The sequence below is a fragment of the Argentina anserina genome, chromosome 4 (assembly GCF_933775445.1).
Source record: "Argentina anserina chromosome 4, drPotAnse1.1, whole genome shotgun sequence".
NCBI lineage: Eukaryota > Viridiplantae > Streptophyta > Magnoliopsida > Rosales > Rosaceae > Argentina > Argentina anserina.
This window is the reverse complement of record NC_065875.1, coordinates 6,967,741-6,991,228: the sequence shown is the minus strand read 5'-3', so window position 1 is coordinate 6,991,228 and position 23,488 is coordinate 6,967,741. Positions and strand designations below refer to the sequence as shown.

Sequence of the window (23,488 nt, the reverse complement as noted above, 5' to 3'; positions counted from 1 at the left end):
TTAATACTGTAAAATGTCAATGAATTGAGAGAGAACATACATATTAGGAAAATAGGAGCGGCCAATAGGATCTACAAAGTCGAGTAAAATTGCACGGTAGACGATAAAGCAAATTCGATCCAAAAAAACAACAAAATCAGTATTTTGAAGATGAAAAATGCGACATCAAATCGGCCTTCGCTGGGTGGTGGGTAATATCTAATTTCATTTTCCATGGACGTTGATATCCTACTTCAGGTCAATTTGGTTTCCTTTGTTATTTATTGAATATGATCCAACAACGATAGTAATAATTTGCTGAGGGAATTGGCACCAAGAGTTCGTTTCTTCCGATCAAGTCTTCATCTCTTCCTCAAGTGCTTTGATTCATGCTTCTCCTTTTGTTTTAATTATTTTTTATATCAACTAGATTCTATATATACATAACTGAAGTTGAAACTGTTTTACCTCTTCTTTTTTTTTTTGCCTTATACTGTCAATGTGCGTATAATATTTTGTGTGTTTAAGAACATGGCAGTTTGCAAATCTACAATAATGTAATTCACAATTTTTTTTCATTAAAACACACATGTGAGCGCGGTCCTTCTGCATGAAGAAGATTTGTGCAGAAAGGATAGTAATATTTTAAGCCAATTTACCATTTCTTGATATATCATTTTACCCTTGTGCTGATTCAATCTTCATGAATTATCTAACTTATATTTAGACTATTGCGCACTCTTCCTTAATTAAAATGGTTGCTATCAAAACTAGGGACCATGATGCCATAAACATGGTAAAGTGGATAATTTATATGCTTGAGAAGATCTCAGTGGATCAGTGAGATGTTTTTCTTGTGTGTGTTGTGATGAATATGGACGAAGCATAATAATGTTATATGGAATGGGGTTAATCGTCAGCCTATGAACATGATGCAATGGGTGGCCGGGTAAACATCTTGAGGACTTCAAGAAATATTACCACTCGAAAAGCAGTAAAAATGAAGAAAATGCCTTGATGAAATCAAAGTGTCAGCCTAGAGGATGACTGAAAATTAATGTTGATGGTGCATTTAATAGCTCGTGTGGAAATGGAGGTATCAGAGTAGTGGTTAGAAATGCAAATGACTTAGGTATTGTCGTATTAGCAAAGCTGTTAGATTGTTAGGCATGCACACTATGTCTTAAATATGGAAGCGGAGCTATGCAGAGCGGGTTTACTTCATTCGCCAAGGTTGGACGAATATTGACATTGGGACTGATTTAGTCTTTATAATTGATGCTATGAACAAGGATGCACATGACTATTTAGTAGTAAGTCGGGTTTATGACAATTGCAAAGATTACTTAACTGCTTTTCAATTTGTCAGTATCAAATATATTTACTGTGAAGCAAGCAGTGTTGCAAATAGATAAACACATCTTGTTTGTATGTCTCATATGGATTATATTTGGTTAGGGGAGACTTTTATTATCATTCAGGACCGTCCGTATTCATTTGGTGTTCCTTGTGGGATTGCGACTCACTGGACCATTGGACGGGGAGGGACTGGGGGACGGTTCGAGTAAAAACACTTGAGCATTTTGTCATTTATATAGATAAAATTGCCAAAATACACCCTAAATTTGGCTGAAATTGTCAATTTACACCTCAAACTTAAATTTGAGTCAATTTACCTCTTAAATTTAGTAAAAATTGCCTATTTGCACCTCATCCGTTAAATTTAACTCTTTTGTATTAAATTGTGCGTCACATGTCATGCACATGAGGGATAATATTGTCATTTTTATATTTATATTTTTCTTAAAAATAAATAAAAATATTATTTAAAAGGAGGATTATTTTTTTAAAATCAAAATTATTTATTTACATCGTTTTTCTACATACTTAACTGTACTTCGAATTATATATTCAACATACCCACCAATTCAAATATAGTGTGTTGTGTATATATATTTTTTTATATGTACACATTTATATTTAATTTTCTATGTATTTGTTTATATTTTTATAATATCTTTTAACATACTATATCATGTAAAATAATAAATATATAAATCAATAATATGTTTCGAAAAAATAAAAATAACATAGTAGCAAGTGTTACTCTTAAGTAATTTTATTAATTTATTTCATTATTAAATATGAATAAATATATAATGAGAATATTGCTCCTCAATGCATGACATGTGACTTAATTGGATGAAAAACATTAAATTTAACAGATGAGGTGCAAATCGGCAATTTTTACCAAATTTAAGAGGTAAATTGACTGAAATGCAAGTTCAGAGTGCAAACTAACAATTATAGCTAAATTTATGGTGTAAATTGACATTTTTGTCTTTTTTATATTCGATTTGTACACTTTTAAATGTATATTTTGTTTTCCATTCTTCAAGCCTAATTGAACATACAACAGTACAAGTGTACAACACACCACTAGTAACATTATCAGTTTATCACTAAAACACAGGCCAAAAAGAAAATTATCACTAAAATTAGCTTTCCATCGCCCTATAACCTTATTACCCCTTCATTAACAACTCTCTCATTGCCCACGTTTTAATTATTAACCAACCGAAATTACTTTATACCAATCATCTAACGTGGTGTCACTGACAATTAACTAGATTGTGTCCACCACCTAAGAATCATCTAACATGCGCTTTACCAATCGTCCAACTACATACACGACAGAGTGACAATTCCCCCATTGCTGTATAATAATTCGTTAGAAAAAAACCCTATTACAGAACCGGCGACCTCAATGAACAACCCCCGAATTCTGGATCGACTCCCTTACCAATTACCATTGTCTCATCAACATCTCTGAAAGGAGATTTTTATCAATTTATTGACTTTTTCTAACATATCCTCTTCTTAATTTACTATTAATTTACTATGAAGTTCAGAACCATTCTAACTTTTTAGAAGCACTTGGTTTCTTCAATGAATTAATAAATATATATTCCAAGAAGAAACAACTAGAATATTAAAAAAATGGTTGAGACAAGTTCAAGATGAATGGCCAGGGAAGCACAAACAGTGGAAAATTTCTGTGAGAATGACGCGTAATACGTGGGGAAGATCCAATCACTAGAATCCATAGATATATTTGAGAACCACAGTGGTGATGGTGATGGTGATGGTGATTCCCAACAGGCCTGCCTTTTGGCTTCTTGCGTTTAAAGCCGCACTAGTTGTATGAGCGCCGGAATGGGCGGACGAGAGCTTCTTTGTTGTTGTTGGTGTGGCCGTATGGGTTTTGGTTGGTTGGTTGGTAGGTATTACTGGTTGTACCGGTCATTATTATTTTCTCAATTTAATTTCAATCTTTTTTTTGGGATACAATTAGTTTCATGATCTTTAAACCTGATTATTTGGTGGGTTTTATTGGTTCCAATACATTGCCACCATGAAGAAAAGTGTTCCACAATCATAGAGATGGAGAGTGAATCACTTTTCTCACCCAAACAGTAAACCCTTTTGGATAACAACATTGCTGAGGAAACTTAAAATTTCAGTGCAACAATCATGTTACTTATGTTGCAATCACGGGGCATCACCCTATGGTTATCCTACTTATCTTATTAACTAAAGGGTTGTCTCTCATACCTAGCATCGTGATCGACCTAACATATCAATTACCGATTTAACCAACTAGAAACCCTAATGACCGATAGATGACCTTATCGATCGACTTATAATCTCAACGGTGAAACAACTGTCTCATAAATAGATTACCTACCTGATGTCCTGAATATAAAAATTAGGATAGAAATGACTTACAAGTCATCTTCAATCTTGCAATTAGAACTATATGTAGGGAGAGTGATAAAGTACCTCATTGTGTGGCTAGGTCCGCTCTTGCACTATTGTTTCCCACTTATTGGATCTGCTAGAGTGCTTTCTTGAATTTTTGGTCAAGAACAACTCTTATTTGAGCTAGAATCGTACTTTGTTATTCTTCACAAATTGTATTGGGTTTTATGAGATTACAATTAGGACTTCATGTAATTTGTTTGCTAATGAATGAATCATTACATTCGATCAAAAGTATGTCAATAGAAATGAAACATCGATTGGAGTTAAACTATAGTTATAGTCAAGAATGACCTCCAGTTTAAAAAGCTTCAAAAGAAAATGAAAAAATATATAAACATACCATCTTCACATCTTTGCGGCTTTACTACCCTTACTAGTTTAGTTCGCCTTTACCGATTTTTTTGTTAGTTTTGATTGAAAATAGGAGTGAACAATCAACAATGCTTGCAGCCAGTTTAGTGATCAAGCATGCATCAATCACCACTTATTAGCATTGTAGTATTGTACGTGTGATTCAATTAAACTGTTATCAATCTCATGTGAACGATCAGTTTTCTTTTAAAAAAGTGTACCTTTATATTTCTTTATGCCAAAAAAAATATCTTCGTGTTCTCCTTTCAATGCCCATAGACTATTTTCTATGCACTAATGGATTGAAAAGAAAATAAACAAATCCATCCCTTAAACAAAAATTTCGTAAAGAGAAGCAATGAAGCAATAACACAAGGTGACAAGGAAATTAGGGACTCGTAAACAACAAGAAAAATGTGCTAAAAGTCCCATAAAATATTTCGCCCACTGATTGGAAATTTTGTTATAAAACCATGTGTTTAGTTCTATAATTTATATTATTGTGATACATAGTCTGCATATTATTATTATAGTCTCCAACATTACTTTGATGACTATGATTTTGGGTTTAGACCATCAAGTTGGATTTGACCAGCTCCATATACAGTCCAAGCTGAACAACGGAGGGATTAGTCCTCAGTCATTGGGATCCAGGTGACTTCTCACTAAGGTCAATTCCGTCGGGAGACCAGTGTTTTTCGTAGAGCATATTCATAAAGAAAAACAAAACACAAATCAAGTTTCAACAAGATCGATCTAACATGCACCTTGCAAATTAAACAAAGCTTGCTGGGAAATATAGTCCTTACTACCGATCATCCTCCCTTGAGAATTGAGATGACATGCATGCTTCTATTCTCGGTCTAGTCGAACCAATTGAGCTGCCCGCGCGCGACACTCAGAATAAGATCAGTAGAATCCTCATGGATCTGCCACAATCCTAAGAGAAAAGAGACTCAAAACAACTTTGTCTGAAGTAAGAATGAAGTAAAATGTTGAAACTGTCGCTTCCAAGAGTCTCAGCTAGCTGCGGATCTCAAATTGCTACATATATACTATGTTTAGAGATTAGGGTTTTTCTCCATGCATGGCTTGGTCGATCATCACGCATGTATTATAGCTTTGGTGAAATTCTCGTGGTAGTCCTAGCTTGTACCCAAAAACCTTAGAAGGCCAGTTCGAACGTTCCGTTCAAAAATTGTAGTCCGATCGGTAGTTCATTTTAAAACCAAAAAGAGTATGTTGATGCATGATGAAATAATTGTGTATTATTGAATAATATGGGGTCATATACATATGCATTTACAAAACCACAATCCCATAAGATTCGGAGTCCTAATATATTACGGAGATGTTAATCTATCTCCTAACAGGAAATCTATTAGGCTAAGACACATACAATGGTAGAATAATAATTCTCCCGGAACACTCCCCCTTGTGTCGTATGCCTAGGTTGCATGGCGCATAACGTTGTTTCGGTAAAAACCTTGTCAAGTAAAACAAAAACATCTTGAGTAAAACAAAAGCTTGATCGAAGGGAAATAGAGCACAACGCACCAACTACTTAAAAATCTTGACATGTGATGTGGACTCCCCCTGAAGTCTACCAAACTCTAAAGTTCCGATAATCTTGTCGTGTGTAATTAGGTTACTACTTTGTATTAGGAATATATTTTTATCATAATTAGTTTCCTTAGTAGTTTAGGTGTGTATCTTGTATATAAACCACATTGTTGGTGAAGAGCAATATATCAGAAATCCCTTTGCTTTGTTCTGTTTGACTTGGCATCAGAGCCGTAGTCTGATCTGGGTTCTTTTGTGGTTTCCGCTGCAAGAAACAAATTCAGTTCCTTTTGTTGTTTGGTTCTTGTGAACGTCACAATACTTGTTCTTTGGTTATTTCTGTTGGTCCATTTGAAGTTGTTTTTGTTTTTTTTTTTTAATTTGGTGGTTTCTCTCTTTGAAAGTTGGTGGTCCTCTTCTTGATTTGTTGCTGGTCCCTTGAGATTGTTGGTTCTATTCTGTTTTGTCTCCATCAATTTGCTGGTCCTTGAAGTTTTTTATTTGATAGTGGAAAAAAAAATAGTAAAGATGGTATTACCGATTGAAGGACATAAAAATCCATCTGAGAGTGCATCTGGAGAGAAGAATCCTATGACTCAGGAGGTTGTAATTGTTCAGAATATCACTGACAATTCTAGTTTTGGTGTAAAACTCAATGGTACTAATTATCAATTCTGGCAGAGACTCATGAAGTTTCATATTCAAGGTATTGGAAAGTGGGGTTATGTTGAAGGTACTAAACCGAGACCTGTTGCAGGAACCAAAGCTGAGGATTGGGATATAGCAAATACTAATGTGATGGCAGTTCTTCTCAAGGCCATGACTCCAGAGATAATGAGATTGTCCTCTAATTATGGTTCTCCGAAGGAAATTTGGGATGTTGTTGCTGCTACATACTATAATGGGAGTGATTTTGCTCGTGTTCATGAATTGAATGCTAAGGCATCAAAACCACTCAGAGCGGACAACTAGTTGCAACCTTCTATGCAAACTTGAAGATAATTTGGCAGGAGCTTGATCAAAGAAACCCTAACCCTATGACATGTGAGGCAGACATCAAGTCTTATCAGACCGAGCAAGACAAGATGCGTGTCCACATCTTTCTTGGTGGTTTAGATCCTCATTTTAAAGGAGCAAAGAATGAGTTGTTGCGCCGTGAAACTCCACCTACACTGGAGCAAGCATTTGCTTATGTTCGGAGAGATAAAGGTCATAAAGTAGTTACTGAAAATCTCCATAATGAGATCTCTAGCTTAGCAGTCCAAGCTGCACCTCCTCCTCATATTAGGAGGTTTATATGGATTTACCTCCTGGGTATGGCGTGTCTACAGGAGAACAAGTAGTGTGAAAATTGAAGAAGTCACTTTATGGGTTGAAGTAATCTCCTAGAGCTTGGTTTGAGAGATTCACCAAGTTCATGAGAAAAATTGGGTACCGGCAAAGCCATTCATATCATACGTTGTTTCTGAAACATAAAGGTGGTAAGGTGACTGCCTTAGTTATTTTATGTTGATGATATGGTTGTAACAGGTGATGACCTCGAGGAGATTGAAATGTTACAAAACCAGTTATCTTATGAGTTTGAGATGAAGATTTAGGAAATCTAAAGTATTTTCTAGGAATTGAAGTTGCTCATGGTAACGATTGTATTGTGTTGAGCCAAAGGAAATATGTTCTTGATTTGTTAGCATAAACAAGTATGCTTGATTGCAAGCCTACCGATACTCCTATTGAGCAAAATTATCGGTTAGCAGAGTATTTGGATCAGGTTCCCACCAATAAGGCGCAATATCAGAGATTAGTTGGCCGGTTGATTTATTTATCTCACACTAGACCTGATTTGGCGTATGCAGTTAGTGTGGTGAGTCAATTTATGCATAATCCAAGTGAGGCTCATATGGATGTTGTAGTCCGAATCTTGCGATATATGAAGTCCGCTCCAGGGAAGGGATTAGTGTTTTCAAAACATCGTCATTTAGATGTTTCTGGATACACTAATGCAGATTGGGCAGGTAATATTATAGATCGCCGGTCTACATCGGGCTATTTTACATTTGTTGGTGGTAACTTAGTCACCTGGAGGAGCAAGAAACAGAAGGTGGTGTCTCGTTCTAGTGCAGAAGCAGAGTACAGAGGAATGGCTCGAGGTCTTTGTGAGATGTTGCGGTTGAAACATTTGTTGAGAGACTTGGGGTTCAGACAGAGAAAAGCTATGTCTCTCTATTGTGATAATAAGGCTGCAATTGAAATTGCACACAATCCTGTGCAACATGATCGAACTAAACATGTGGAGGTAGATCGACATTTTATTAAAGAGAAGTTGGATGACCAGATTTTCTATTTCCCGTTTGTCCCCACTACGGAGCAGCTGACTGATATTCTTACGAAGGCTCTTTCCAGTAACGCATTTCATGACTTGCTTAGCAAGTTGAGCATTTGTGATTTGTATGCACCAACTTGAGCTGAAGTGTTGACATGAGTAATTTTGCCGTGTGTAATTAGGTTACTACTTTGTATTAGGAATATATATTTATCATAATTAGTTTCCTTAGTAGTTTAGGTGTGTATCTTGTATATAAACCACGTTGTTGGTGAAGAGCAATATATCAGAAATTTCCTTTGCTTTGTTATGTTTGACTAGTTGTCATTCGGTATGGACTGGATCTGCTTCTTTTCATGGGTTTGTCAAAGGTTGTGATTGAGAGTGATTGCCTAGTAGTTGTGCAACCGATAAATTCCCTTGCCTGTGATCTCTCTGTTTTGGGTCCTTTGATTGACGAGATTAGAAGTATGTTTCAAGAAAATCAGGAGATGAGTTTGATTTTTTCTCCTAGACAGACTAATGTAGTTGCCCATAGTTGCATTACCTCAAAAAAAGTTTAGAAGTCGCATTTTCTTTCATCTTAAGACAAAACTCGCTAACAAGCTAAACAACTTTAGAAAACACATTAACATTAGCATGGCGATACACTTAGATCAGCCGGAAACATAATTGAATAGGTAGTTGTCAATTTCTTGGAGTCAAACGAGCCACATTTCTTGTTCTATAGGGTGTATAGGCTAACACAACAAGAATTCAAAATTTATGAGAGTGGATGGAAGGTGCAATCAATATACGTTGCATCTCCCAGACAACCCATGCCAATTACAACTCTCCGCCCTATATGTTCTAGCGAGGCATGGGCCACATGGACGTACGTACACCCATCATATATCACATAATTTTTCCTTGTTCTCATTAAATGCATATATATTTAGTTACTTACATTGTTCTTGTGTAACATGGACGAGAATCATCTTAATTGATCATTGGAAGATAGGTAGGTCAGAACATGTAGCGGCGGATCATAACGTAGGATATATGGTTTGAGTTAGGGATTTAACCATTTAGACTTAAGTTTTACCTGGCTGACAAAAAGTTTATTAGAATGGAAAAAAAACCAGCAGATGGTGGGCGCAACTACTCTTAGATCGGCCTCTGAAAACATGAACATCTAACAACCTCATAGACTATGAAAAAAGTACAAAACTGTATAATAACTGTGGTTGTAACTACGCCAAAAACTGCTCTTGTAATTGTATGTTGTAAAATTTCTGGGTAAACAAACCATGCATAATATTCCTAAATTCCTTTGGTTTATACTTTCTTGCTGATCGAATCTTTCATTATTAGTTTCAAAGATCTCTACAGTGTAACTTGAATGCTTACTAAGCATTAATGGACCTAGACATGTAAATGATTAATGCTTGATTTGTATCACACCATCGCTCAAAAAGAGTAAAATTAATTGCTTTGCTTTAGAAATTTTCAGTGCTTCTCCGCATAAGAACCATGGTAATCCTGATCTGCGAAACATGCTTCTTGATCACTATTCCCATTAGAGTTCTATTTATTCTTTCACAAATTCTATTATGTTATGTGGTGTAAGGAGTAGCATATTAAGGAACAATGCTACATTGTTTAAGAAGCATGATAAATAGTTCCTTATGTTGTCCCTTTTAAAAATATTATATATATATATATATAGTATTCACAACTTCGATCTAATCTAAGCATCATTTAGTACAAATATTTAATTTAGACAACAAACTTGATTGGTATATTTTAATTTTGAGTTTTTTTTACCAACAGTCCCTCAACTCTGGTGTACTTACCAATGTGATACATAAACTCTTAATCGTACCAATGTGATACCTAGACTCTAGTATTGCTATCATTGAAATACTTCCGTCAGTTTTTTTCAACTTCTCCATCATCTTGGTGACGTGGCAAGTACGTGAGGCCCACAAAGAGGGTTAAAAGACAAAATTAACTCAATCTGAGATGAGCAATGTTTTTCCCGCCCTTTACCTTGAGAAAGACACCCAACAATTCCAATTTTGGCGCCAATTTTCCCTCCCTACTCCTTAATTTGTGTCTCTTATCTAAACTAAAGAACTACCGCCAACCAGTCGACCACAATCTGATAAAACCTAGATCAATCTCATTTTCTATTTTTACCCTAGCACTTGTTAAACTAAAGAACTAATGGTAGATCATGGCAGATCAACATATAAGGTGGCAACTAATGGTACTTAAACATGTATTTGAATTTCGTTAAGTTATGTGTTTCTATATTCTTATGTGATTGTGGAAATGAGATGTTCCATATAAATTTCTATATTTATTCTGTTAGTTTAACAAGTGCTAGGGTAAAAATAGAAAATGAGATTGATCTAGGTTTTATCAGATTGTGGTCGACTGGTTGGCGGTAGTTCTTTAGTTTAGATAAGAGACACAAATTAAAGAGTAGGGAGGGAAAATTGGCGCCAAAATTGGAATTGTTGAGTGTCTTTCTCAAGGTAAAGGGCGGGAAAAACATTGCTCATCTCAGATGGGGTTAATTTTGTCTTTTAACCCTCTTTGTGGGCCTCACGTACTTGCCACATCACCAAGATGACGGAGAAGTTGAAAAAAACTGACGGAAGTACTTCAATAATAGCAATACTAGAGTCTGGGTATCACATTGGTACGATTAAGAGTTGATGTATCACATTGGTAGGTACACCAGAATTGAGGGACTGTTGGTGAAAAAAACTCTTTAATTTTACATATTGATATCACCCTAGAGTTGAAGCGTAACATACTCCAATGTCCTACCCTTGATCACTTCTTCCACGGCGTTTTGTATACGCTAGGAAATCTGAAACCATCGTCAAAACTCAGAAACTCTCGTTTTTGTTTTCCTGCTCATGAATGAAAAATTTAGGAAGGACTGAAGGAGGGTACTTTAATCAATACCCGTGTGGTCCACAACCATCACTTTCCTCACCCTTTCTTGGCATCTGGCGCCACATCCACTTCAAATTCTCTACTTCCCCAAAACCGCTTTTAACCACCACTCCCCAATCACACCCCGCCACGCCACCCCAACGATTTGACCAAACTCAAACCCCGCCAGTCCCGTCCGCTTCCTCACCAAACACCCCTGCACCTTCACACACGGGAACTGTGACACTGTTGCCTAAACCACCCGACGAGTCAGTCCATCAAAATTTGAAAGCTTTCGGAGTCTGAGCACCACCGCCACAGATCTATCTACTCCCAAAGAGACTGTGATCTTCTTCGAGAAGAATGCCGGCGAACGATTCAGACTTCGATCTCAGAGTACTCTTCTATTTCTCTCTCTCTAACCTCCGCTTCCATTTTCTCTCTCTAACCTCTCTTTGTCCCTCTTTAAACAGCCTTCTCCGCAGTCCGCCTTCGCAATCGGGTCAGTGACTCACCATCTCTAGGGTTCCGAGTTCGATTACATCTCCGCATTGTGTGTATCTGTTGTAAATATGTTGAATTTCTAGGGTTTTTGTTTGGGTTTCAGAGAGTACGCGTTTGCGGATGTGGGGAATTTGGACCACTGTATCAAGTACTTGAACCAGACGCTTGTTACGTTCGGATTCCCGGCTTCGCTTGATCTCTTCGCCAATGATCCGGTGCGTTTTGGCTGTTTTCGAACTTTTAATGGTGCAAATTTCAGTAGTGTTCTTGTCTATTGTGTTTATCTAGTAAATAAATTTGATTTTGTGTGCTGGCAATTGGTAGGTTTCGGTGGCTCGGACTTGCAATTGTATGTATTCCTTGATTCAGCAGAGACAGCGTGATGTAGAGTTTCGAGACTCTGCTAATGAGCAGAGGCAGCGGTATGATTCTATTCTGGAAGGTTTTCTGTTGCGGTTTCGTGTTGCATTTTGGGTTTAATTTAGTGTTTATTATGTGTTTACTCGGCACATTGTGCAGTAAGGCTATGTTTACCCACTTTGTCGTGGGTTCAGGGTGTCTTCAGGCCAGTACTTATAACTTATGTTTGTTTATTTTGCACTTTTTATGTTATGAAGGTTCTTGTCGGACATATCGAGATTAGAAGCTAAAGTTGAGCGGCTTGAGGGGCAAATACAAACCAAAGATAGGGAGATAGCAACAATGACGCGAACGGTTAGAAAATTACATGTCTTTTTGGGAAGTAGATATATTGTGGATTTCCTTAGATTTATTGATTGAGCTTATGTGTAATTAGGAAGCTAAAGCTACAGCAGCTTTTAAGTCCCAAATTGAGAAGCTACATAAAGAGAGAGATGAGTTTCAGAGGATGGTCATTGGGAATCAGGTTGGACATTTGGACTTTATTTAGTTTCTTTACTGAATTTTGGTGCCATTATGTGAAAGTGGACAAATCCTGACAAGTATTAGTGATATGTGTCCAAAGCAAGTTAAGACTCAACAATTGCATGAGATGAAGAAAAAAGAAAAGGAGTACATAAAGCTGCAGGTACTTTATGTTCTAGATGTCTTTTCTGCTATTTGGGTATTTATTTGTGTTTCAAGTAGGCTTTCGTGCGACTGATAACATTGTTTGAAAGTAAAAGTCATCCTTTAATAATATCAGGAGAGGCTAAACCAAGTGTTGATGGAGAAAAAGAAGGAATCTCGATCTGGAATGGAGATAATGAACTTGCTTCAGGTACTAATTAACTGAATTTTTACTGGCCCACACAATTTCATATTCATCCACCTCATTTTCCCCTGACTATTACATTCAAACAGAAAGAAGGGAGGCAGCAGCGTGGAACATGGAACGGAAAGAAGACTGATAATGATTTTTATAAAAAGATTGTACGCATCTTGGTTGATTTATTTAGCTTTCTATAAATGTATCCTGTCCCAATGTGTGACAATTGCATTTCATATTTTGGCAGGTGGATGCTTATGAGGCTAAAAATCAAGATTTGATGCAAGAGAATGCTGATCTGAAGGCATTATTACGATCAATGCAGGTAATCCAATCATTGTGTACATGATCACCAATCTCTTTTTTTTTTTTGGGGGGGGGGGGGGAGATTGTTCATGACAGAATCTTGTTTCTGGAAGCATTTTTCTTGACCGCTATGGCTTTTCTCTCCATTCCGTTTATCTTTTAGTCAAGTCACTTTATTACACAGAAAGTATTATTGAAGATATGAGTTCTTGTTTCTCAGTTACACAATTGAAATTGGTCTAATATTTCTGCTCCTGCGGGGAGGGAAAAACATAATAAGTTTTGCCATAAACATAGATGGTTACAGTGATCTATCTTTGTGAGAGTTAAAAATTCAACAGAGCAGACCTTCTCGAAGGATTGTCAATTCGTCATCATGTTCTGATGATATTGCTCACTTGTTCTCATAATGCATAAGTTGTCATGTTCGGAAATAGTTAGAAATCAGGAATTTAGTGGATGCCACATACAGCCTGACAGCAACTGTACTAGAAAATGTATTTATATGACACTTTCAGTTGGTGCAATAGCCTATCATGCTGGCCATAGCAACAAACACTTAAAAGTTGAAAACTGCCGGGCGAACTCATTGATCTGGGCATTCGTCCTTATCCTTGTCCCACTGCATTGTGTGTGTTTTTTAATGTAGTTGCATATGTGCATGTGAATTACTGAAGTAGTACTTCATAATTGAGTAAGCACCTAGGATCTTAGGAATTTTTCTCCTAGTATTCTCTTATTCTGTGTTTCTCCAACCATGATTTTTTTTTTTGTTATTCATGCTAGTCATTTATTATATGCTGAGATGATTTTAGTTCTTGTTTCTTTATGTGTCAATGGTTATAAAGTTATAGACCGGTTTTTCTTACAGCTGGATATGCGTGATTTCATTAATCAGCCAAACGGGCAGTCCAAGCAGTCTCTGGCTGCCAATGAACGGGCTGAAACTGACCACACACAGTCTCCATTCGGTGGAAGGACGGTATGGTGTTTTTATAAGTCATGTATGCAGGAAGTTTCTTACTGTTCAATTGTTATGCTTGTTAGTTATTACCATCTGTACTCTCTTGCAGGATGTTCTTGACTTGCCCTTTCACATGGCCAGAAATCAAATAGAAGAAAGTCTTCGAAATAAGATGGCTTCGATAAAGGTAATTTATTTTCCATTTGCCTCATGTCATGATTTAACTGTTGTAAAAAAGCGAATAATTAAGTTTTTGTATTTACATGGAATTTGAAGGAGCGGATGGGTCAATTGCAAGACGCACAAAAGGAAGCCGAGGTTACGTCCGAGGCAACTGAGAGGGAGCTTGAGCTTGAAGCTCAACTAGTTGAGGCGAGGAGCATAATCCAAGAGCAGGTCTTGTGCTCTTCTTACTCGCGTTACAAAATATGATGACTATAAATTTTAGTGCACTTCATCCTTTATATATATTTACATTTGTGTGTATAATCCATCTCTTCAGATGATGTTGTCATCTAAAGACTACCTGTTGGTCCACCCACAATGAGGTTTAGTTAAAAAGCATTAAATCATTGTAGTCTTCTAATTATTGAATAGTCAAATTATAAGAAGATTGTTGCCTTTGTTTGGCGTGATGAGGTTTTGCAAGAAAATTTTATACTGGCCGACAGTTTATCTGTGTGGTAGGGGTGGGAAAGATGGCTACATTACTCTTAGTGGTTGGGAAGTGATGGCCCTTTTAGTGGTTGTTTAGTTGGAGGGGTACTGAAACAATTTATTACAATGGAAGTCTCTTTTCTGTTGACAGACAGCCTTTTATTGTTCATCTTGACTGGATGGATGCTGTATTGGTCTTTTAGATTTTAGTAGAAAACTGCTCTGGAGGACCGGGTTCTCATCTTTCTTATGTTCTCATACGCTCCTCTCCCTGTTTTTTTTTTGTAAGGTTAAAATCTCCTTACAAAAATCACTCGAAAAAGAATTTCTAAATAGTTGATGTGTTTAGGCACTCCTTAAAACATATTCCTTGACAATTTATGCCAGTTTGTATATGTGGACTGCAGTCACTGCACTTATACTGAATGAAAGGGAACCCTGTCATTTCAAGTAGTGCACTGATGGAAGTTGAACCTTTATTGAATTGGGTTATAAATATGGTGAATGGTTTTATGCAGGAAAAATTAATGAATAAACAATTTACCAAATCTGAGAGGCAAAGGTATTCCACTTCTCCCTTCTATTCTTTTAGAGAAGTAGATATTTATATCGTTATAACTATCATGCAGGAGTTTGAATGGCCATTTAAATTTGGGCAGGGAATCTATCACTTCGTCACCTGTGGAGGTATGAATCAGATATTAATCATAATATATATGCATATGTGCCAGTTTTTGTGATTTTTGGATGTTAATGAGATTCAGCTTCCAGTGTGTCCAATTTTGAGTTTATAATATTAAAAAATTATGCTCTTGCATCATGATTTGAATGAATATCTCATGTGATTTTGATTTGAAAATGGTGGTTTAGGTTCATATTCATATCTGTCTTGGACAGTTATGCAATTTTGCCATTTTCCGTATCAATTGCCCAGCTCTTTGAATCTTGATAACCTTATATATTAACACAAAAAAAAAAACAAGATGTCAATCAGCATTTTTGATGGTGTGGATGAGCTTGAGCTGCAATAGCTAACGTTTTCTTTCTATGAGTAGATGATTAGACAGTAGGGTCTCAAGTCACGACTGCTTTTAGTTGGGGTATCATGGAAGTCTGTTTGTGGCTGTTTTTGTATGAAACTGTCAAGTACTTCGAAAGTACAATGCAGTAAGGATCTTATATGATTTGTTTGGTGATTATTGTTCAGGGGTAAGAAACTAACAAGCATGATGACACTGAATTGTTTAGCATATGTCTCAAGATGATTTGAAATTCGCTGTATGCTGAGATGAATGGCAGCTAGCATCTTAAGCTATTGTATGATGTATTCTGACCAAGATTATTCTGAACGTCGTGTTCAGTTGGTAAAACCTAGAAGGCATTTAGTCTGTCTTGTCAATGTAATTATGAACTAGCTTCTTATGAACCATGCTTCAAATTTAGTTGAATTTCGTCTCTTAGAATTGAGTTAGTTTATCCCTTATCTATTCAATTGTTTGCTTTGTGGATGTGCTCTAGTAGACCTCTCTGCATCCCTACGTTTTCCATTTCCAACCTATGTTCTTCCCTTCAGGACCTCACAAACAATCTTCCCATGCAGAATTGTTGTGGATTGTCTTATTGAGTAGATTAATGAGCTAGTTATGAGTTTAAATCTTCTTTGCTCAACTTAAGAATGTCTAGTCTTATTATCATTTTTTTTTGGTGAGAATGTTAGACGTGGTTGCGGATACTTAGTTTCCATCAACTTGTTAATTTTGTTTCTTTTATTTTCATGGTTGCTGCTTAATAAACTTTAAGCACGTTAAGTTTGGTCATCACCTTCATTAGCGGAGAGGTTTATGGGAAGACAGAGGTTTGCACATGTGTAGTACATAAGTGTTAGCAATCGGGTCGTTTGTATATGATTAGACTTGATAATTTTCATCCCTCTAATTTCATTTTATTAATATGATGGATCATATATAATTGTCTGGAAAACACAAGAATAAAGTCAGCTTAATAGGTTGGATTCACTGAATCCAAGCCCTCCAAATGTTACCCAATATTTTCTATAAGAGACATGGCTTGCATTTCTCATTTCTGGTCAGTTGACTAACTATAATATGGTACTGCTCGAACCTTCTAGGGTTTGCAACATTGGTGGTTGGCAATAACTGATCCCATTGGCTGGTTCATTTTATGTGTAGGTTCTCCCATTTGCATAGATTTGCTAAATAAGAAGCAAAGGTGCACTACTTGTCTTAAGGATTTGGTGATTTGCACATTCAACAAAGGCCGGCCAAACGACCCAGAATTAATCAACGCTTAACGTAACCTTAAGAACAAAGATAGTCATACCCCTTTTTCCACATCATTTACTTGCCCATTACAAGTATAGGACATGAATGCAAGTCGCTCAAAGTAGAAGTAACAAAGTCACAAGTAAATCTATGATGCTTTACAAAACAAAGGGATCATGCACCCCAAGCGACCATCACATGCCTTTGATCCCGGGATTTCAAATCCATCTCTGCATGTATAAAGAGTACCTCTCAGAGACTTGAAACTCCCATATCATTTCTTCAAATACCTTGAAAACCCAACTGTGAAACACATTGATACTGAGAATCGAAACCAGAAACAACTGAAATGGATGAGGTTTTGTTCAACAGAAATTTGTCGAAAAATTCCTCGGTGGGTTGCTCTTCTCGTATTTATTACTGCAGAAGCACAGAAGGAGTTCCATTCAATTGGGAAAAGCAGCCAGGAACACCCAGGAATCCACCTAAAGCAGAAGCAATTGCACCACTAACACCTCCTCCGGCAGTGATCAGCTTAGGACTACCCAAGCCATGCATTGATGTTCAACAATCTAAGCCTCAAACAAGGCCAAGGCTTAGATTTTGGAGAAAAAGCAAGAAAAATAAAAACAGCAAGAATATTACTGTCGCTAATAATGTTGATGGGGGATCAGATAAGTTTGATATGTTCGACTTCTGTAGCTCCGATTCTGAATACATGGCATCAACTTCACCACGGAACTCAAGCTCTTCATCCTCATCTTCGCTGTCGTTCTCAAAAGGTCGACTCTCTAGGGAGTGGTCAAGTTTGCGGAGTACTCCAGCAAGGGAGTCCTTCAGTAGTAACGCTGCTGCTCATTTCAGCTGTAGTCCTTGGAATTTTAGCTCTGTTCTGATTAGCATTGCAAGGCGAGTTTGATATCATACATGTACGTAGGAATATATGTTTTAGGTCAAATTCTTAACTTCTGTACGTATTACATTATTTACATATTATGACATATATTTATATATTCGTTGATACAATATTCATTCTTTTGTAGACTGCAACAAACTTGATTGCACGTTTACTAACTTGGAATGACACTCATCATGAATGAAATATGAAACATAATGGATTTGAATGTGGAGATTTTAATTCTATTGGCAGTCAACATGGAATTAAAACATAAACAATACTAATTATGATTGATGTTGTTTACTTACCATCAGAATTAGAATTAAAATTAATTTGATCACTGAAATACCCTATATATACTAACCTTATGACACACCCTGTGTGTTATATTTAGTTCTTTTTCTTCTAACAGAAATTACAAGAAAAAAAAACAGATACATAGTGAATAGTTATGTTTCTCCTTCTTTATCTCATTCTATTTTTTTCTGTTCACTTTTATATTTTCCAAATCACAATCACATCATACAAATCATAGTCAGATAGATTTTGGAGTTTAAAAAGCCCGGACAATTTAGGTAGTTAAATAATTTAACTAGTCAACATGTTAACTCTCTTTCTTGCTTTATTAATACAGTGTAGAATGACATAAAAATGTCACTACACTAATTTTCTTTTCCTTTAACACCCAATAAGACAAATCTAATTCTAACTAGATTTTACCAATTGACCATAAAGTATGTAAGTAAAAGAAAACAAATTAGAGAATATTATTAGAGAAATAGAAGAACTGACCTTAAGTACTCATGTAGAATATATGTGGTTAGACGTTTTGTCAAGAATCGATTATTAATAAGGTGGTGGGACCCACATTTATTTTAATCCTCATATGTACGTATTAGTAAACAACATAATTTCTTATCCCGTAATCAATTATTCTATTCTTGACTCTATTCCATGTTAGTAAACGTGCCCTGAAGCTCTCTCTGTTTTGTATAAAAACGTACATTATTTGGTGATCTTCAAAGAGATCTAAACAAACATGTAATGGTCAAGTTCGACTAATAAGCCAGAAAAGGTATCAAATACCACTTGAAGGTTATGAAACAAGCTTGCAAGCCGAATCCAATCTTTGCAAAGACTTGATCAAATGCTTGTGAACTTCCAATCTGCTGTCGAAGGTTGACAGACTCAATGTTGATAGACTAAAGATTACATGAAACGTGATACGTATCTGTAGTATGCTTAGAGAAGCGGGCACTAAGCATTTGCAATAACTTCATTTGAAAGATTAAAGCGGTTCTCAAGGCCTCGGAAGATGGTGTTCACCTTCCAATCCTTAGCTGGAACCATTGCTGAGTTTTGCATTTGGGTATATTAGAAAGAGCTACGCAGGCTGATTCGGAGACTTAAGTCAATGTAGACGCAACCTCGTTTCAACGGACAACCCATGGGCTCGGACCTTACGGGCTTTTTCGGCCCGTGTTTTTTGAATGAACCAAGTCCGGCTCATCATATTTATGTGTAATGTATATTTATTAATAAAAAAATAGAATGTGTAATTATTGAACTAAATATAGTACAAAATATAATAAATATAATGTAATAATTTAACTAATGCACATATTTAATAAATAACTACATATTAAACTATTAATTTTAGAATTAAATAGTCTTCGGGCGGACTTTTTAGGGACATGTCAGACTTTGACCTGGCTCTAATGGGTCGGGTTAAGGCTTTGAACCCTCGCCCTTTACCTAACCTTATACCCATAAGACCAGGCTTGAATGAGCTTTTCATCTGACTGGCCGGGCCTTGTGGGCGAAATGATGACCCTTGAGTATATGACCAATGTTAATTGTTTTCCCCTGTAAAGTGAGGATTTGACGGACATGCTCTATAAACATCCATAGGTATGCAAGCTCCTCATCATTCTTAAAACTTAAAACTACTAACATAGCACTAGAAAAGGTTTGATTAAATTGCTTGACCATTCATTTACAGATTACACTTCATTATATAGGCTAATTCTAGCACTATTCTACCTACTAATTTCCACTAATTTCCACTAACTATCCCACTAATTTCCATGAATCACGGGCATTTCCACTAACTCTGACACTCCCCCTCAAGTTGGTGCATACATATCAACCATGCCAAACTTGCTAAGTGAATCATAAAAGGCCTTTTTAGACACTCTTTTTGTGAGCATATCGGCAAGTTGTTCTTATGTAGAAACAAAAGGAAAACTGATGATCTTCGCGTCTAGCTTCTCCTTTATAAAGTGACGATCAACCTCCACATGTTTTGTACGATCATGTTGCACAGGATTATGGGAGATATCAATGGCTGTCTTGTTGTCACAGTACAGCTGCATAGCACATTCAGGCTTAATACCCAAATCTTGTAGCAAACTTCTAAGCCATAACAATTCGCACACTCCCTGAGCCATACCTCTGTGTTCTGCTTCAGCACTAGATCGTGCTACCACATTTTGTTTCTTACTCTTCCATGTAACAAGATTACCTCCAACAAAGGTAAAGTACCCTGATGTGGATCTTCGATATGTAATATTTACAGCCCAGTCTGCATCTGTGAATCCACAAATTTCGAGGATATTATTGTGATTAGAGAACATTACTCCTCTCCCCGGAGCTGATTTTAAATACCTCAAAATCCTTACAACAGCATCCATGTGGTCATGACTGGGATTATGCATGAATTGACTTACTACACTCACTGCATACGCAACATCTGGTCTGGTATGTGATAGATAAATTAGGCGTCCAACTAGCCTCTGATAACGAGTTTTGTCAGTAGGGACTTGATCTGGGTACTCTGCTAACCGATGGTTCTGCTCAATAGGAGTATCAATGGGAGTGCAGTCCAACATACCTGTCTCTGTTAGAAGATCAAGAATGTACTTCATCTGACAGAGATAGATACCTTCATTCCCCTAGGCTACTTCAATGCCTAAAAAAATACTTGAGTGTACCTAGATCCTTCATCTCAAACTCTTTGGCAAACTGTTTCTGTAATCTATCTACCTCAACAATATCATTCCCAGTAACTACCATATCATCAACATATATAATCAGGGCTGTTACCTTCTTTTGTTGATGTTTGAGAAATAACGTGTGGTCTGAATTACTATGTCTGTAGCCAATTTTTCTCATGAATTGTGAGAATCTTCCGAACCAAGCACGAGGTGATTGTTTAAGACCATACAAAGACTTTCTCAATATGCATACAGAGGTAGTTGGAGAAGCGGCCACATATCCAGGCGGAAGATCCATGTATACTTCCTCTGTTAGTTCTCCATGAAGGAATGCATTTTTAACATCAAACTGCCTAAGTGGCCAGTTTAAGTTAGCAGCGATAGAGAGCAATACTCGGATGGTGTTTATCTTCGCAACAGGTGCAAATGTCTCATCATAGTCTATGCCATATGTCTGGGTGAACCCCTTCGCTACTAGGCGTGCTTTATACCGGTTTACTGACCCATCTAGATTATGCTTCACTGTAAATACCCAATGACATCCTACAGTCTTCTTGCCATATGGTGGAGGTACAAGTTCCCAAGTATTGTTTTTTTGTAATGCTTCCATCTCTTCCTCCATTGCTTTCCTCCATTTTGGATCTCCCAATGCATCCTGCACTTTGTTAGGTATTGATACAGTAGATATTTGATTCACAAATGACTCATATGACTTAGATAATCTTTTGGTTGATATAAAATTTGCCACCGGATACTTGGCTTTAGTCTGAAGGGTAGGTTCATATTTTTTTGTTGGTTTACCCCGAGTAGACCTATTTGGTAAAACATATTGTCTACTATTAGCCCTAATAGAATGACTAACCTCAGATAAGTGATCTTTTGTACCAGGAGAGCATTGGTCAGGGGTATAAACAGTGATACGGGAGACATGAGGGGCAGTTGCGTTGTCAGCTTCTGGTGTCTCAATCTCTTGAGTGATGACCTCTGGTGGTGCCTGTGTGGCTGACACATTGGTAATCTCAACGGAACCTGTTACCACATCGACTGGTTCACTTGTCTCCCCCTCTGCATGATATAGCTCTTCAAAATATGAATTCTCCCCCTGAAGAACATCATAAGAAGAGGAAAAATAACTCATGTCCTCAAAAAAGGTAACATACATAGTGACATAGTACTTCCGGGTAGGGGGATGATAGCACCGGTACCCTTTCTGATGTATTCCGTACCCAACAAACACACATTTAACTGCCTGGAGATCCAACTTAGAACGCTAATGTTGGGGAAGATGAACAAAAGCAACACAACCAAAAACACGGGCAGGAAGATTATGAAAAGAGGGTAATGAGACATGAGATGCAAACACCTCATATGGAACTTTCCCCTGAAGGAGACGAGATGGAAGACGATTAATAAGGTGGGCGGAAGTAATGACAGCATCACCCCAAAGGTATTTAGGCATGTGGGCACTAAAAAGAATACACCGAGCCATATCAAGTAAATGACGATTTTTTCTTTCAGAGACTCCATTTTGCTCAGGTGTGTAAGGACACGTTGTTTGATGAACAATGCCGTGTGTGTTAAGGAACTCCTGAAAAACATTATTCACATATTCCCTCCCATTATCAGAACGAAGAACTCGAATAATGACATTATATTGTGTTTGGACAGAGGCATGAAAGGCACGAAAAGCTGAAAAAACCTCATCTTTAGTTTTAAGAAGAACAATCCATGAAAGACGTGGGCAATCATCAATAAAAGACACAAAATAATGCATTCCTGATACAGTTGACTCTTTAGAGGGTCCCCAAACATCATAATGAATTAATTCAAAAGGAAGAAAACTTTTAGGAGAAGTACTAGGGGAATAAGTAGAACGATGACTCTTACCCAAAACACAGGTCTCACAACATAACAAAGACTCGTCCACACTAATAAACAAAGAAGGCATGGATGTTTTCATAACACTAAAAGATGGATGCCCTAAGCGACGATGCCATAACCAAACTTCACTTAGTTTGTCAGAAGTGGAGAGTAAAGCGGTCCGAGACTGTCCCCCTGGTTTTTCCCCGGCGTATGTCAGATCCAAATGAAACAACCGGCCCCTCAGATACCCCCGACCAATTACCCGTCCGGTGAGAAGATCCTGAAATATCACATACATAGGAAAAAAAGTCACAGAGCACTGGGCGTCAGCATTCAATTGGGGAACATATATCAAATGATGTGATAAAGCAGGGACATAGAGTACATTATGAAGTTCTATGGTGGGAGTAATACGAACGGACCATGTCCCTAACACCGGGAATGCCTCACCATTAGCATTAGTAACATAGGGTACAGGTGGAGGGGACAATACGGTAAAATAAGATTTTTCATAAGTTATATGATCAGATGCACCAGAGTCAATAATCCATGTATCAAAACTAACAGAGTGAGAAATATTGAACGCCATACCAATTTGACCACGGCCAACGATGGAGGCTGTAGGTGCTCCTCCAGTAGTATGATGATCATGCCCAACCACACCATAGATATCTGGTTCTGGAACTAATTGAAGAGCGGCCTTTGGCTGTGGACGATGATTAGGCCGTTTAGACCTAAGGTGTGGATATAATTTCCAACAGGTCGCACGAGCATGGTTGGTATCATGACAAAAAGAGCAAGGAGGGCAGGGCTGATTCCCG

General features: G+C 37.1%; 2 protein-coding genes across 3 annotated transcripts; both read left to right on the top strand.

The window, feature by feature from the left end:
* The first annotated feature begins 11,254 nt into the window (after positions 1-11,254).
* LOC126790580 (uncharacterized) lies at positions 11,255-16,104 on the top strand. Of its 2 annotated transcripts, none has more exons than XM_050516880.1 (16): positions 11,255-11,365; positions 11,443-11,471; positions 11,577-11,688; positions 11,798-11,895; positions 12,091-12,187; positions 12,270-12,359; positions 12,459-12,521; positions 12,639-12,713; positions 12,797-12,865; positions 12,949-13,026; positions 13,879-13,989; positions 14,081-14,158; positions 14,248-14,367; positions 15,147-15,190; positions 15,288-15,316; positions 15,836-16,104. In XM_050516880.1, exons 1-16 carry the CDS (start codon positions 11,333-11,335, stop codon positions 15,847-15,849), a joined length of 1,140 nt encoding a protein of 379 aa, XP_050372837.1. In that variant the 5' UTR covers positions 11,255-11,332; the 3' UTR covers positions 15,850-16,104. The 2 variants fall into 2 exon arrangements, with proteins under 2 accessions (XP_050372837.1, XP_050372835.1); XM_050516878.1 differs by having other exon boundaries at positions 15,258-15,315.
* Positions 16,105-17,245: 1,141 nt separating this feature from the next.
* Positions 17,246-17,829, top strand: LOC126792104 (uncharacterized). Its single transcript, XM_050518593.1, has one exon. It carries the CDS (start codon positions 17,260-17,262, stop codon positions 17,827-17,829), a length of 570 nt encoding a protein of 189 aa, XP_050374550.1. The 5' UTR covers positions 17,246-17,259.
* The last annotated feature ends 5,659 nt before the right edge of the window (positions 17,830-23,488 follow it).

Coding starts and splice junctions, on each gene's coding strand:
- LOC126790580 (XM_050516878.1), top strand. CDS start 11,333: ATGCCGGCGAACGATTCAGACTTCGATCTCAGA. Junction 11,472..11,576: donor CAGTCCGCCTTCGCAATCGG/GTCAGTGACTCA, acceptor TTTGGGTTTCAG/AGAGTACGCGTTTGCGGATG. Junction 14,368..15,146: donor GGAGCATAATCCAAGAGCAG/GTCTTGTGCTCT, acceptor GGTTTTATGCAG/GAAAAATTAATGAATAAACA.
- LOC126792104 (XM_050518593.1), top strand. CDS start 17,260: ATGGATGAGGTTTTGTTCAACAGAAATTTGTCGAAAAATTCCTCGGTG.